General features: G+C 37.9%; 1 protein-coding gene across 1 annotated transcript in view; it reads right to left on the bottom strand.

Moving 5' to 3' along the window:
- fgf10a (fibroblast growth factor 10a) overlaps positions 1–15,880 on the bottom strand; it is a 121,155-nt gene extending 105,275 nt beyond the window's left edge. The window contains exons 1-2 of the mRNA XM_059989443.1: positions 15,560–15,880; positions 14,745–15,462 (exon numbers count right to left, since the gene is read on the bottom strand). Coding sequence (XP_059845426.1) covers positions 14,745–15,033 — 289 coding nt within the window. The 5' untranslated portion in view covers positions 15,034–15,462; positions 15,560–15,880. The remainder of the gene's footprint in view (positions 1–14,744; positions 15,463–15,559) is intronic.
- Between the last annotated feature and the right edge of the window lie 639 nt (positions 15,881–16,519).

Below are 16,519 nucleotides of genomic sequence, written 5' to 3'. Positions count from 1 at the left end.
CAGAACAGATCCTTGTGGGACACCACTAGTCACAACCCTCCAATCTGAATGTACTCCCTCCACCACAACCCTCTGCCTTCTGCAGGCAAGCCAATTCTGATTCCACCTGGCTAAACTTCCCTGGATCCCATGCCTTCTGACTTACTGAATAAGCCTACCGTGTGGAACCTTGTCAAATGCCTTACTAAAATCCATGTAGATCACATCCACTGCACTACCCTCATCTATATGCCTGGTCACCTCCTCAAAGAACTCTATCAGGCTTGTTAGGCATGAGCTGCCCTTCACAAAGCCATGCTGTCTGTCCCTGATCAGACCATGATTCTCTAAATGCCTATAGATCCTATCTCTAAGAATCTTTTCCAACAGCTTTCCCACCACAGACGTAAGGCTCATTGGTCTATAATTACCTGGACTATCCCTACTACCTTTTTTGAACAAGGGGACAACATTCGCCTCCCTCCAATCTTCCGGTACCATTCCCGTGGACAACGAGGACATAAAGATCCTAGCCAGAGGTTCAGCAATCTCTTCCCTTGCCTCGGGGAGCAGCCTGGGGAATATTCCATCAGGCCCCGGGGACTTATCCGTCCTAATGTATTTTAACAACTCCAACACTTCCTTTCCCTTAATATCAACATGTTCCAGAACATCAACCTCACTCATATTGTCCTCACCGTCATCAAGTTCCCTCTCAGTGGTGAATACCGAAGAGAAATATTCATTGAGGACCTCGCTCACTTCCACAGCCTCCAGGCACATCTTCCCACTTTTATCTCTAATCGGTCCTACCTTCACTCCTGTCATCCTTTTGTTCTTCACATAATTGAAGAATGCCTTGGGGTTTTCCTTTACCCTACTCACTAAGGCCTTCTCATGCCCCCTTCTTGCTCTTCTCAGCCCCTTCTTAAGCTCCTTCCTTGCTACCCTATATTTCTGAATAGACCCATCTGATCCTTGCTTCCTAAACCTCATGTATGCTGCCTTCTTCCACCTGACTGGATTTTCCATTTCACTTGTCACCCATGGTTCCTTCACCCTACCATTCTTTATCTTGCGCACCGGGACAAATTTATCCCTAACATCCTGCAAGAGATCCTTAAACATTGACCACATGTCCATAGTACATTTCCCTGCAAAACATCATCCCAATTTACAACCACAAGTTCTAGCCTTATAGCCTCATAATTTGCCCTTCCCCAATTAAAATTTTTCCTATCCTCTCTGATTCTATCCTTTTCCATGATAATGCTAAAGGTCAGGGAGTGGTGATCACTGTCCCCCAGATGCTCACCCACTGATAGATCTGTGACCTGACCCGGTTCATTACCTAATACTAGATCTAGTATGGCATTCCCCCAGTCAGCCTGTCAACATACTGTGACAGGAATCCATCCTGGACACACTTAACAAACTCTGCCCCATCTAAACCCTTGGAACTAATCAAGTGCCAATCAATATTAGGGAAGTTAAAGTCACCCATGATAACAACCCTGTTATTTTTGCACATTTCCAAAATCTGCCTCCCAATCTGCTCCTCGGTATCTCTGCTGCTACCAGAAATCTCTGCTGCTATGTTATCTCTGCTAACATACCACGCATGTTTTAAACAGAAGCGAATGGGTACATCACCACCCACCCTAACAGTCTCCAGTGTGCCTGAATCTACATTCCCCATCGTGGACATAAGATCAATATTCCAGAGGGTCAACCTATGGAAACCATTGAGCCCAGAAGGTATCTTGCCCGTGTCCTTAGATTCTATGTGGATCTTCTGGCAGAAGTATTGCAGACATTTTTAACCCCTCCCTGCTCCAGGCTGTTGTTCCCTCCTGCACTAAGAAGACCACAATCATCCCAGTACCCAAGAAAACAAAATAGCATGCCTTAATGACTACTGACCAGAGGTTCTAACATCTAGCATTAAGAAGTGCTTTGAGAGGACTGCTAAATGACTACCACCTAGTGGTTCTAATATCTACCATTATGAAATGCTTTGAGAGACATGCATCAACTCCAGCTTCTAGACAACTTCAACCCAATGCTTCTTGTCTACAGTGTACACTGACCCCCTGGCCCTTACACTCATCCCTGGAGGAATTTCGACAATGAAAAACCAATCTCAGACTATTGTTTATTGACTATAGTTTTGGTGTCAATACTACAATTCCAAGCAAACTCATCAGCAAACTCCAGATCCTGGGAGTTAATGCTTCCCTCTGCAACTGGATCCTTGACTAACTAACCAACAAGCCACAATTAGTAAGGATAGGCAGCAACATCTCCTGCCACAAAAATCCTAAAGACACATTCTCCACAAGGTTGTGTCCTCAGCCCATTACTCTGCTCCCTGTACACTTCTGACTGCATGGCCAGATTCTGCCATAACTCCATTACAAGTTTTCAGATGATACCACAATAGTGGGCTGTACCTTACATAATGGTGAGTTGGAGTACAGGCAGCAGATAGAGCTTAGTGATATGGTGTCATGTCAATAGCCTTTCCATCAATGTCAACAAATGAAAAGAGCAGATCATTGGCTTCAGAAAGCCATGGCCTGGCATGGCACCTCCTCCTGTCTAACCAACAATGTTAAGTTGAGAGGGTGGAGATCTTCAAGTTCCTAGTTGTAAGCATCACCAATAGTATGTCCTAGGCCAAACACCTTGATGCCATGATCAACAAAGCTTACCAACACCTTTCCTCAGAAGGCTAAAGAAATTCGGCATGTCCCCATCAACTCTCACTATTTTTATTGATGCCTCATAGAAAATATTCTGTCTAGATGGCATGGCAACTGCTCTGCACATTAATACAAGCAACTCAGAGAGGTGTGGAAACATCTCAACACATCCCAGGAACCTGTCTTTCTTTTTTGGACTCTGTCTACACTTCTCATTGCCTCAGTAAAGCAGCCAGCATAACCAACCCACCCTGGACATTCTGTCTTCTCCACTCTCCCAGTGGGCAGAACATTCATAAGCCTGAAAGAATGTACCACCAGGCTCAAGTTCGACTTTTATACTGCTACTATCAGACTCGGCAAACACATCTCTTGTATAAAAGATGGAACCCTGACCTCAAACTCTACCTCATTATGATTTTGCACTTTATCGCTTACCTGTACAAAACAATTTTTTTGTTTGTTTTATACTTCATTTTACAATATTATAGTTCTAGCTTATTCTAGCTCAATGCACTGTGTAATTATTTAATCTGAATGAACAGTACACATGAAAAGCATTTCACTCTGTCTTCAAAGTTCAAAGTAAATTCATTATTAAAGTACATATCTGTCATTATATACTACCTCGATATCCATTGCCTTGTGGACGTTCACATTAAATACAAAAAAACACAAAAGACTTAATGAAAAACTACATACAAGATGAACAAAGAACCAATGTGCAAAGACAACAAACTGTGCAAATACAAAATGAAAAGTAACAACAACAACAATAAATAAATAAATAAATAAACAAATAGATAAATAAATAAACGAATAAATAAATAAATAAATAAATAGATAGATAGATAGATAGATAAATAAATAAATAAATAAATAAATAAATAAATAACTATGGAGAACGTGAGATGAAGAGTCCTTGGTACATGTGACAAAAATAAACCTATAAATCAACATGTCAGTATTCTTTGGATGTTCTGCTATTTAGAAAAAAATATTGGTAACTGCTGACAAAATTCAATGAAAATTGTCTAGAGAATGAACAGTTTGCCAGACTGTGACTTCAGCTGGTTGGATCTGGTGAAATTAATCCAGAAAATATATGCTCTAAATATTGAAAAATTCTTAAAAAATAGTTTACCAAATATTGGTTAATTTTCCAGGTTTGATATTGTCTCAAGTTGGTTTCCAAGATGGCAGCGCGATGCAGCTTGCAGCGGCCACTCCGGAACTGATTATCTGTTATTTGTGAAGTGGGTGCTGTGCACAATCATAATTGATTGAAAACGGACGTGGGAGCATGGAGGAAGACCTTCTTCGTTGCTGCTGCTGCTGTGAGGTCCGGGACTCTGCTGGGAAGAACAGGCCCCCAGTCCTTGGGGTCACATTGCCGATGGCCGTTGGCGGGGTCATCTTAATATGCTTGGCAGAGGATGGATCTCGGAGAAGCTGTGCCGGAGGGGATGGTCGTCGGCTTGGAGGTTCGACGGATTCGGAGTCCGCTGCGGTCAGGTCGCTTTCAGTGTGTGCTGCATCTGCGAGGCTGAGCTGGGCGGCACCATGGAAGTCCATAGCAGGGGTATTCCCTTCCGCCGCCGGCATGGGATGGCGAGTCTGTCAGGACCCTGGGGACTTGTGGAAATTGTGTGGTAATTTCTTTTGAACTTATAGTTCTTTAACATCTTTGGACTATTTTTACTGTGCCCATAGTCTGTTTATTTTTACCAATTATGCTATTGTTTGCACTGTTACAACTATATATTGTAACTATGTGGTTTTGTGCAGGTCTTGTAGCTTTAGTTTTTGGTCTTGTTTTGTCTGGTGGCTTTGGAGCTCCTTTCCGGGGAACGCACTAAGACAGTAGCGTGATATTAATATGCAGCAGCCTCTCCGGACTTTGGATTGGGGATTGCCAAACGTCATGTGGATTTTCTAGTGTAGTCTGTTTTGTCATATGCTTTTGTGATATCATTCTGGAGGAACTTTGTCTCGTTTTTAACTGCATTGCATTGTGGTTTCTAAATGACAATAAATTGAATCTGAATCTGAATCTGAAGTGTTTATCATTACATCACAGGATATTCAATTAAATGAATTTGTCATTGCAATATGATGAAAATAATGCAAGTAAATGAACTACATGAGCTAAACCCAGCAGAAAACCTTGGTATGACAGTAGTTGACACACAGTGCAGGCAAATATTGAATGAATGTTTTCCAAAATACATTTGCCTCACAGATATATGGTGGCAGAGAATGCTTAAGGCATATAAAAATACATTGATATATCTAATGACATTTGTGAATCACAATTGAGAAAACAGAAAACAATATAAATTCTAGGCATAACGTCTCACCAATTTATTCTTTATATCTAATTATGTTAAGGAAATTACCATTTAAGTAAATATATCAAAGATACGTTATCCTTATGCATGAGACCCAAGGGCATTGCGATCTACTGGATAGATTTTAACTAGTACAGTAACAGCTATTGATCAGAATGTGTATAATCAGTAGGAGACAGTGTTATAAAACTGGCCATATACATCAAATAAAAGTGAAGGGCAATAGTTAATTTGAATTTCATTAATGTCTATACTATCATGTAATTTGATAACACAGAATGTATTGTAGAAAATAAGCAACAATATTGTACAAGCACAAATTATTTAACAAATATGATTGAGAAAGATATTTTGATATGTAATATTAATATCCTAGCAACCTGCTGTAAAGAATATTCTTGTAGCTCATTTGCTGATTTATGACATTATGGCTTTTAGAACGACATTACCTTTCTTCCTACTACAGTAACAAAAACAGGAATGGCTTTAAGTAATCATCATTACGGATTATTTTTAATAGCAAATGCTGAGAAAGTTAAAAAGATTGTAGTGTAATATGTACTTCTGATCTCATTTACCCTGCACTAATATGATCAGAGCCCTTTAACAGACATAACTGCAACTTTGTAAAGCAATCTAAGTGTTGTGTCACTGCAGTTACAATGCAAGTAATTGGATTTTGCTGGCTATTCAGAACCCTTCAATTCAAAACCTGCAAGTCCCAAATTTCTGCACATTCACTGTCGAATGCAGAAATCCAGGTCTTGCTAAACATATGAAAAGCTGAATCTGCTAACTGTTCCCATCTAGGCTTGCATTACTGAGGCAGTGCAGCCAACCTTGAGAAGATTTATCAGAATTTATATTAGAGGAAATGCCCCTCAGATCCCCTGCCAGATCTGACATACAATTCATTGATTTCAATAGAGATTAGAGCACTTCAAATCAGGAGGCAAAGGAAAAGGTAAGTAACTTGTTAAAATTATTTTAGTATGTTAATTTTAGCTACTAATATATTTTCAGTGATTTAATAATCTTCTTTCCAAAGTTCAAAGTTCAAATTTAATTTATCACCATCTACAACCATCAGATTTGTTTTCTCGTGGGCATACTTAATAAATCTATAGAATAATAACTATAACAGAATCAGTAAAAGACCGCCCAACGGACAATTAACAAAAGTGCAAAATAAATAAATAAAAATAATAAATAAATAACAATAAATACGTATATAGAAAATGAGATGAATAGTCCTTCAAAGTGAGTCCATTGGTTGTGAGAACAGTTCAATGATGGAACAAGTGAAGTTAAGTGAAGTTATTCCCTTTGTTCAAAGGTTCAAAGGTCATTTGTTATCAAAATATACAACTCTGAAATTCCTCATCCCATAGTCTACTGGACACTAGAGGCCAAGAGGTCTGTCATCCAATGAACAAAGACCAGAGATGCTTAACCTTTTCTTCATACTTCAAACCCCTTCATGCTAGGAATGAACTTAGAAGTGTGTGTGTGTGTGTGTGTGTGTGTGTGTGTGTGTGTGTGTGATGGGCTTGTTTTGCTTTTGTTATTTTATGCTTGTTGTGTTTTGTGTTGTTTCACTAAGCATTCTGGGTATGCTATGTTGCCGCTGGAACGTCTAGCGATACTTGCAGTCCGCTTCCCTGCCCCGCACATACTTAGTTGTGTTGGTTGTTAATGCAAATGGCGCATTTCACTGTATGATTCAATGTACCAATGATGAATAAATCTGAATCTGAATCATAATCTAACGTAAATCCCTCTATAGTTAAGAATCACATTGATTAGAAAATGCTATTGCAGCAGAATCTGAATTTGTGAAGGAGAGAACTTAAAGAAAGAAATTGGTTGGACAGGCTATAAATATATCAGGAGCGAGAGGGTAGCAAGGGAAAGTGTAGGTGCTTTTAATTACTATAAGAGCACTCTATGTGTAGAGCTAGCTAAGGTCAGTGAGTGAACGCCTGCAAGGTAATGTATCTCAAGGTCACATATATGTACTTTGATAATAAATTTACTTTGAGTTTTGGAGTTTGAAAGCTACTAATCTGTGTGCACCAGGGAGAAGGATGTGAAAGGTAATCAGATGAGGAAATCAGTAGGTCAGTATTAAGAAGAAGGAGCTGTTAGCTGTCATGGGATGTGTTAGCTTTGATAGTCCTTGGGCTTGGGGAGATCTATCGCAGGTTGCAATGGAGACAATTGCTAAGGCTCTGATGTAGATTTGTGCATCTTCATTGGCCACAGTAAGAAACCAGAAGACCAGAGGAGAGCTATACTGTTCCATTATTTAGGAAGAGCAGTAGAAATTTACCAGGTAATGACAGACTGGTAAGTTTTACATCAGTCCTAAGGAAATTGTTGGAGGAATCCTAAAGGATAAAATTGACACACATTTGGAAAGGCAGGAGCTGATCAGGAATACTCAGTATTGCTTTCTACGGGAGAAAACTAGTCTCACTACTTGATTGTGCTTTTTGAGGAGGTAATTATGAAGACTGATGAAGGCAGGGGTAGATATTAACTTAAGTAAGCATTTGATAGGGTGCCACATTTGGTGGGCTGGTCTGGAGGGTTAAAACACTTGGGATCTAAGGTAGGCTAGTTAATTTGATCAAAATAGACAAGATGCAGAGGAAAATGGTGGAAGGATGTCTTTCTGATTGGAATTTTTTGATCAGCGGTATGCCCTGGGGAGAAGTGCTGCTGCGCTCATTGTTAACAACTTGGATGTGAACATAGGAGGCATGAATGTTAAGTTTGCAGTTGGCACAAATGTTAGTGGTATTGTGGATAGTGAGGAAGGTCGTCTAAGTCTGCAGTAGGAAAGAATTCAGATGGAAAGTTGGGCAGAGTGCTGGCAGATAGAATTTAATCCTGACATTTTGGGAAATCACATTAGGGCATTATGTTAATGAATGTCAGGTCTTTGAGGATCAAATCTGTAGTTCCTTGAAAATGGCTACACTGCTAGATAGATTGCTGAAGACAGCATGTAACATACTTGCTTTCATAGATCGGAGCACAGAAAATATAAAAGTTAGGATTAATGTTACAACTTCACAAGGCACTAAGTCAGACTGATTTGGTGTATTGTGTGCAGTTCTGGATGCAGGGAGAGTGCAGAGATGATTTACCAGATTCCAAAAAGTTCAAAATAAAATTTTAACTTTAAATTGTCTGATTTGGTGGATTTTAATTATGGGGAAAGATTGGATAGGTTGGGCTTTCTTTTTCTGGACTGTTGGAGGCTAAGGGATCAACGTAGATAATGATGGAAGGACATAACGTTATAAGAGGCTTTGATAGGATAGATAATCAGGGTCTTCCCACTGCAGGGCTATGAAAGACAAGAGGGCCTAGGTTTAAGGTGAGAGGGGGTTTAAGGGGATTTGATGGGAAAGGTTTTCAAACAGACTGATACCTGGAAATCACAGCCAGTAGTGATGATGAAATCAGATACAATCTCTACATTTAATATCCATGCATAAAAGGACAGTGCATGGAACAATACAGACCTAGTGCTGGCAAGTAGTGTGGAACGGACATCTGAGCTCTGCTTTTAGATTTTGAATGGTTATGTTCAAAAATATAATTAACATAGCACAGATGGGAGGGAGGGTAACTTAATAAATTTCTTTGTCAGATAGCTTTGACAGCATATATATAAATATATAAAACACATAATCATTTTAATTAACACAAATTCTATGTGCTATAAATATGTTTTTGATATCATACACAGTATGAATGTATATCAGGAATGAGTACTGAGCATAGTCATAATGAGGTCTGTCAAAATATCAAAAGCTCCAATTCAGGGTTGTTGCTGGAAATCACTCCTGTTTATCTGTTCTTTATTATAATTGACATACAGGAGATGTAGGGGGTACTTTATTTCATTTTCCTTTTGGTTGCCTGAGGCTTCCTGAGTTTTGACTGGCCAGCACAGCTCTTTGTAGCTGATGTATTTTGACATCCTTATTGAAAAGAAAATGATCACTGCAGGTTTATTGATCATCTGCAGCTGGTTACTAATCATTTACTGTCAGTTCAGATTATATCATGATATGCATTATCCTGGTAATCTTAAACAACCAAACCCAGTCACATTGTTCTGTATTTAAAAATTACATATATATTTAATTTGACATTTTTTTTCTAGAAATCGCTCTGTGTTAGTCAGTTTCAAGAATTATTTACTTTTCAGAAACAACTTAATTGCTATTTCAGAGCTGGATTTATAATATTCCACTGCAGAGTGCATTAGCTGTTGAAACAGAGCGCCTTTCCTCTCATTAACATAAGAAATGCAATTAAGAGATTGTTACAAATGTACCTTCATCAACCCTAAATGCAATGCCAGCTGGATATCTGCAAGATTGAGTAAGGAAGTGCATGATCAAAGTGTTAAAGGCCATCCCCACTAAACCTGAAAGAATATCATAAAACAGCAGAGGAAGATGTAACATAATTAGACATAATCCCTTAATAATGTGTCACTTATTCAACTTTTAACACAGAAAATAATTCTTAATGGTGTTTACGGAAGCATGAGGAAAAGAAGGAACTGTGCCAAAGTGTCTTGGCTTTGCAGAGGTAACTTCAGAACAAATTAAAATGACATTTTTAGAGAGAGTTCTGCCTTTTTGGGAACTCAAAGCTAACCAGAAGGTAAAACCTTTTTCATCACTTACTATAGGAGAAGTGTGATTAAACTGCAAATAGCACAGAAAAGATTTACAAAGATATTTTGAGGATTGGAGGACCCAAACTATAGGGAGAGGATGGCCAGTCTTTATTCCTTGGAACATAGGGGAATGAGAGATAGCCTTATAGATTTGTTAAAAATTATGGGAGGCATAGGGTTAGTGAAAGGCAAAGGTTTAAAATGGACTGGAGGGGTCCATTTCAGCAGAGTATACAGAATGAACTGCCAGAGGAGGTGGTTGAGAAGGGTAGAATACTATCACTTAAGAAGCAATTGGATAGGTACACAGTATTTGTACTTGTTATGTTTTCCTGATTTGGATCATTATTTTATTCCTGATTACTAAATCTCATTGCTTAATTGTATGTTCACAGCTGTTGTTGATTACTCTATGGTGTTGTTAAGCAATAAACTTTCGTCGTCAGGTTGCCCATTATATAATCACTTGTACATTCATTAACTCATCAGAAGCTCTTGTCGAAGTCAAAGGAACTTCAATCAATAATTGAATGTGCTTTTTGATAGAATGCTGAGAAATACTGAATTTTCACACCTGCTCCTTCTCTACTATAATGGTTTCATGACCAAAAGTTTACCAGAGGGTAAAACCTTTTTTGTCACCCTGTTTTAGGACAAGTGTGGTTAAGTTGCAAAGCTGCCTTCAACTACATCTACACCAGGACTGGAGTTAACCATTTGTCTAGCTTAAGAAAATGGGGAAAGCTCTTGAGCCAGGGCAGAATAGTAAAAATAGAGAGACAATACTTCTCAGTGTTCAAATGAAAGACAGATTCAAATATTGATCGAAATTCCTTTGACTTCCAACAAGTGCTTCTGATGAATTAATGAATATACAAGCAACAGCCAACCTGGTGACAAAAGCTAATTCCTTAACAATGCTGTAATGAGAAATCAACAACAGCTGTGAACTTGCAATTAAACACTGAATCTGGTAATTAGAACTAAAATAACACTCCTAATCAGGTAAGACATAACAGAACTTACAGGTATATGGTCTCGGAGAGATATGGCCTGAACACAAAAAATTGTGACTAGCTGGGTGGCACCTTGATAGGCATAGACTCATAGAACCAAGGGGTCTGTGTCTATGTTGCATTGCTTTAGTGTGAGTTTTAATTGCCTGAAATAATGGTGGTGACTTCACATTCAGAGCACATTTAATGCAAAATGCAAGCAAGGCTTTGGCTACCATAACTCAGCAGGTCAGTCAGGAATTATTATGATGGAAGAGGTTCCTGTTGGTTTTAGAGCATACTGCCCTGTTCCTCTGTCTACCTGATTACCAATGTTAGTAACAGTGTTGACACATCTGTATAGTACTGGTCAGTAGTACATGTCCTGTAAAGACTTGACAGAATGAACAATAGTGTTACTAATGGACCTTACCTTCCTCGAGGTAGTAGGAAGGAAGCAAAAACTATACCATGTGAAAGTGAGAGATTGTTGGTATGATTCTGGAATCATATGGAAGGATTCTCCCAGGGTCTCAAACACTCCTGCCAGCTGAAATACCAATTTACTTCTTTCATTTTTCAATTTAGTGTTCTGTATTCACTACTATTTTTGCTGTCTCCTCTAAAACTAGAATCAAAAGGAGGTTGCATGAATGCTTTGCAGAACTCCTTCTCTCTGAATGAAAACTAGAGCCCGAGCTTCTGGGCACCTGTCACTTTAATTCTCTGGTCCACTCCCACCCTGACTTTTCCATCTTGGCCTCTTGGCTATTACCACAAAGCTCAATGTCAACTCATGGAATATCACCTCATCTTTTTCATTCAACGAGTTCAAGAAATTCAGACAATAACTGCATTTCTTCCAGAACCATTTTTTTTGTATCTTTACATGTCTCAGAGTCATTTTGTTTTATTTTGATCCATCATTAATTTTACTCTTTAATCCACTTCATCTTCCTTTTGATGTAGAAGAGGCTTTTACATCAGTGATTATTTTATTGCTACTTGACTGGAATAGATCTGAAAATGGAACTGTTTTGTAAAGAGCTTTGCTCTGCTTTTTCTAATATTTTACCATATCTCTTTCTCCACTTTACTCACATTTTGACTGTCTACTTATTAATTTTTATTTCTGTCCTTTTATAGTGGTTTATGCCAAAGATGTGATATGTTGAAACATACCATAATTCATCTATTAACTACAATAAAGCCAGTGAGTTGACAAGTGGCCTGTGCCTGATTCTCCAGATTTGACTTTTAAAATGGAATTAATATAGAGGCAAGTATTCTTACAACAGTCCAGAGCTAAACACCTAACTTGATGTTCAGCATTTAGTGAAATGTTGTTGCTTTTAATTATTCAGTAGGAAGTAACTGAGCTAGGTCAGAGAGAAGTATTCTTTTGGCTTTTCTTACCTTTAATGTCGAGGGAAGTTCCAGTCCCAGCAACAGACCCATACTCCATACGTCTTGAGGCGAGTGAAGTCCATTGAAGTCCACTATTCAAAGAGTTGTTGCTAATTCTACAATATCCTTTAAACCATTTTTCATCAGCTGAGCCAAACATTTGGATACAGTATATTGCTTCATGGTAGCTTCATTCTTTCAGTATGGCAGTCAGTTTAAAAAATAAACGATGTTACAGTGCTTAGCTTATGACAAATCATGACTAGGTATCTCTTCCAATGTGTAATACAACTTTCTGAATTTAGGTTGTCCTATACCATACATAAACATTGCAGCTACAATTGAGTCAAATAACAAATATACTAATAGTTGTTATGCATACGGGATCTATATTCAATTGAAACAGAGTAATATCTGTCTGATTTCTAAATGGTCCTAATGCAGTTAAGATTAAAAAGTCAGCATTGCACCTTTGTTCAAAAAGGGATATAATATCACAACCAAATGACATTTATTACCTATTCTGTAGAGAATAGACAAACATACTATTCAACATAGGACATAATTGGAAACCATAACACAACAACAGGTAGAAGGGTTGTCCTAGTAGTGACAAGGCTTTGTTCCCTTGTAATTACAGAGCGTTATGATAACATCAAAGACATAAGATTAATGTTCTAGCCCAATAGTCATGTCAGTGCTGTAAATGTCATATGTTATTCCTTTGTCCAGCATTTTGCTTGTTTATTATATGTTGTTCACAGAGATGAAAACACAGAAAGTGAGAACTGCTTCAGGTTATGTCAGACAATTTAACATTCAGGAAGCAAAGATGATGTCAATCAATCAATTCCCAATTCACTTATCTGACAATTTTATGCAATTCATTCAGCCTTCTGGGGTTTGAAGAGGCATATATTTTAAACACCTTAGAAGTACTTGACAGAATTCTTTAGCATTCATGAAAAATGAACAATACTTGAGATCAAGCAGATGGAAGCATTTTATGATAATCACAAGTACGTTCAGATTTTATTACTACATTGTTGTTTATTCTACAATAAAAATGTCTTTATGGTATACGGATATGAATTCAAATTCTAATATTTCATTTATGCCCCAATAACCATTGTTTCATAAATGATTATTAGTATAACATTACAGACGTAGGAAACCACTAAACATGATTGAAGAGGTGGTTTATTCAAAGTCAAGAGTCACAGTTTAATAGAGCAAGTTACCACTAAATGTGGTGAGTGAATCACTGACGAAAGACGTAGACACGTTTTTGATTAGTGACTGGAAGGACACAAAGTTATGTTGCTGCAGGAAACAAATAAAATTGCTTGTAAGGGTCACAAGTGCAAAATGTTGGCAAACAGCAATGTGAGCTGGATAAACTAAATGGATTGTTCACATTCTCCAGATTTAATATCTTCTGCCAATGAATAGTAACTGAAGAAATATTTAATGACCTTGAAATCTGCTCTTTTTTATTGGTTGCAAAAGAATAACACTTCATCCATTTAGCATTATTTACTGATGCTTAAAGTATCAATTCATTTATGAGCAAAAGCTGTTGTCAATCTAATGTGCATTTTCTTTTTCTATATATTTTACTCGTTGCCCAGTTTCATTAGTAGGTTTTTCTTGAGCCTGCTTTATATCTAATACAATATCACACACTTAATAAATTTCAGAACACAGCATCAAGACTTGCACACTCTTGGAAAAAAATAAATATGGACAGGCAGGACCAGGAAGACTATAATTAATTTATTCTAGTCTACACATTCAAGATAACTATTGTAACGCAGAGGCAAGATCCCAAAATATTGACACTCATAATGTCAGATGTTGTGTTGAAATAAAAAAACTTCCATTAACTGGTTGAAAGCCTCAATTTACTCCAGTAGAACTTAAATTAAATCTTTCATACTTAACCATTTAGAGGAAACTTATTTTCAAAATAATTCTGTATTGAGATGTAATTTACTGATGATAATGCTTACAAGTGTAAAATGTGACAGAGGAATATGACAATGATTTATAAATTTACAGAATACCACTAAGAGCCACAAATTGCCACATATGTTACAGACAATACAGGCATGGAATAGTATCAAGTTACCAACAAGAAGGCATCAGAGAAGATAAATAGCTGTAGTGGTGCCTTAACTTTGCCTCTTTAACTGCAATCACTCAAAGCAACATGCGGAAAAAGAAATCAGAAACAGAACCAGGCACTGTTGTTAAAACTTGTAAAGGATGTAATATTTTCAGAGTTATATAAAATGGCTTCAATGGCACTCAGTGATTACTCTGAGGCTTGCATTTCAATTTAGAGGTCCCTCGTGTAATATTAACAGGCATAAAAGAAAACCGTTATACAACAATTATGCAAAAATTGACAATACAGGCAGCCACTTGTATTTTACAGCTTCTCTGGGTGCATGGAATGAGCTGATAATTATAAAGCAGCATTATCGCTGGTTAAGTAAAAATCAATTATTCCAGTATTTTAAAAGAAACCAAACAGAAGTAAATATTATAACTTTCTACTATCTGAAAGAAAATGAATAAACCTTTCCATACTCACTGAAGGGAGAATTTTCCTTCTTTGTTCCGCCGACTTTGCCATTCCTATCGATCTTGAGAAAGTATTTGGTGAAAGAGAACAGCTTCCTCCACCGCACATCTCCTTCCAGGTACTTGTAGCTGCGCACATGCCTTCCCAGGCTGTACGAAGAGCTTGTGATATTCGGAGACAGCATATCTCTGCTGATGTCATTGCAGGCAACAGACGAAGAACAGAGCAGGAAGAGGAGAAAGACATAAGCCAGGTGTGTAAAGGCTGAGGCACCCTTTGTCAGTATCCATTTCCACATTGTACTGAAGCTCTTGGCGCTAGAAATAGTCTCATAAAAAGAAACATACTGGAATACCAAGGACACTTAAGCTGCAGGTTGATAGTTTGTTACTGGTCTTCTCTGTTTGACCTCTGTTATCCTTTGAATGAAATTCATCAATATCCATACTTCAGGTGATAAATCATATCCAGTGTTGGATTTCCTGTACTTCTTTCCACGCTTTGTAGAATTACTGTGCTCCTCAAATATCCCTTTGGTGCTTTTATTATTATTTCATTAGTCATGTAAGGATAATTTCTGTGAATGTCCTTTTCTGAATATTAGTTGATAAAGTAACTCCAGAAAGATGAATCGAGTCCTGAAATAACTTCGCTTTCCTCTGACAATGGCACACAAAGTTAGTTCAGATCTGTTGAGGATACCGGACAGATCAAGGGAAGCTGGTAGCTTTGAATAAGACAGAAGTGTTTTGCGTTATGGTTAAACAGGTCAAAAACCAGTGAAAAATGTTAGTGATTACCACACTGAACTGGGATGTGCTTACCACAGTGGTGCGTCAGCCAGTTATTGGTCAGGCAGCAGTGGACATCTGAAACCATGTACTGGAAGAAAATTCTTCTGAGGGAACTATGCAGATCACTGATTGTAAGCCTTCTGGAGCTTTCAGTCTTGCTAATTGCCGTTACTGTTCCTCTTCCCTCTGACAGCCGGCCACCAGCATGGGTTGTATAATCATGCTTTACTAATCTCACTCTCTTCCGGGCTAAACCCAACTCCCTCTAGGGAGCCCCTTTGGACTTTCCAGCGTGGGCTTTTTTGGCAGCAAAATACTTGAGAGCCACCTGGAGCTTGCTGCTTTCTGACTGTTCCTGTAAAAGAGACCAGTCGCAGAGTCCTGCAAACCAGATTATATACTGGTCAGGAAGAGCAGACAGATACTATTAATTTCTATTTTAACCTCTGCTAACTTTGAAGGAAGCCCTAATTTTATAAATCATTTATACTTAGCTTCCATAAATGAAACATTCACACTTCTTCTAGTCACTGCCTTTTAATCCCTTTTTTAAATCATACAGTATAAGGTATTCTAACTTAGAGCTTCTTTATATTTACAGGATTATATAAACCTTAATGAACAGATTGTAACTGTTAACATGAGTCATATGTTGAATACATTCTCCCTTCAAGCTCATGCACTTTGTAGCAATAGAAATATTTTGATCTTAAAAATATGAATTTGTATTTAAACAGCATGTGCCCGAACACATAGAAAAATCTGTTCCTAATCACTTTATTATGTTGCCTATAGTACACATCATGAGTCATTGAAAAGTTGTAGACATCTTCCTGTCTTTCACCATTAGTGAAGCATCCCTCAGTGTCCTAGTGCATTGTATTACTGAGTTACCTCAGGATTAAATTGAGAAAGCCTGAGAAAAGTTCCAGAGCAAAGATGCACTATGTAACAGAATTCAATCTTACCCAATAGATTCAGCTCCTAACA

This window comes from Hypanus sabinus, chromosome 14 (genome assembly GCF_030144855.1).
Source record: "Hypanus sabinus isolate sHypSab1 chromosome 14, sHypSab1.hap1, whole genome shotgun sequence".
Taxonomy (NCBI): domain Eukaryota; kingdom Metazoa; phylum Chordata; class Chondrichthyes; order Myliobatiformes; family Dasyatidae; genus Hypanus; species Hypanus sabinus.
Note: the sequence above shows the minus strand (reverse complement) of the source record. Positions and strands in the feature narration are given on the sequence as shown.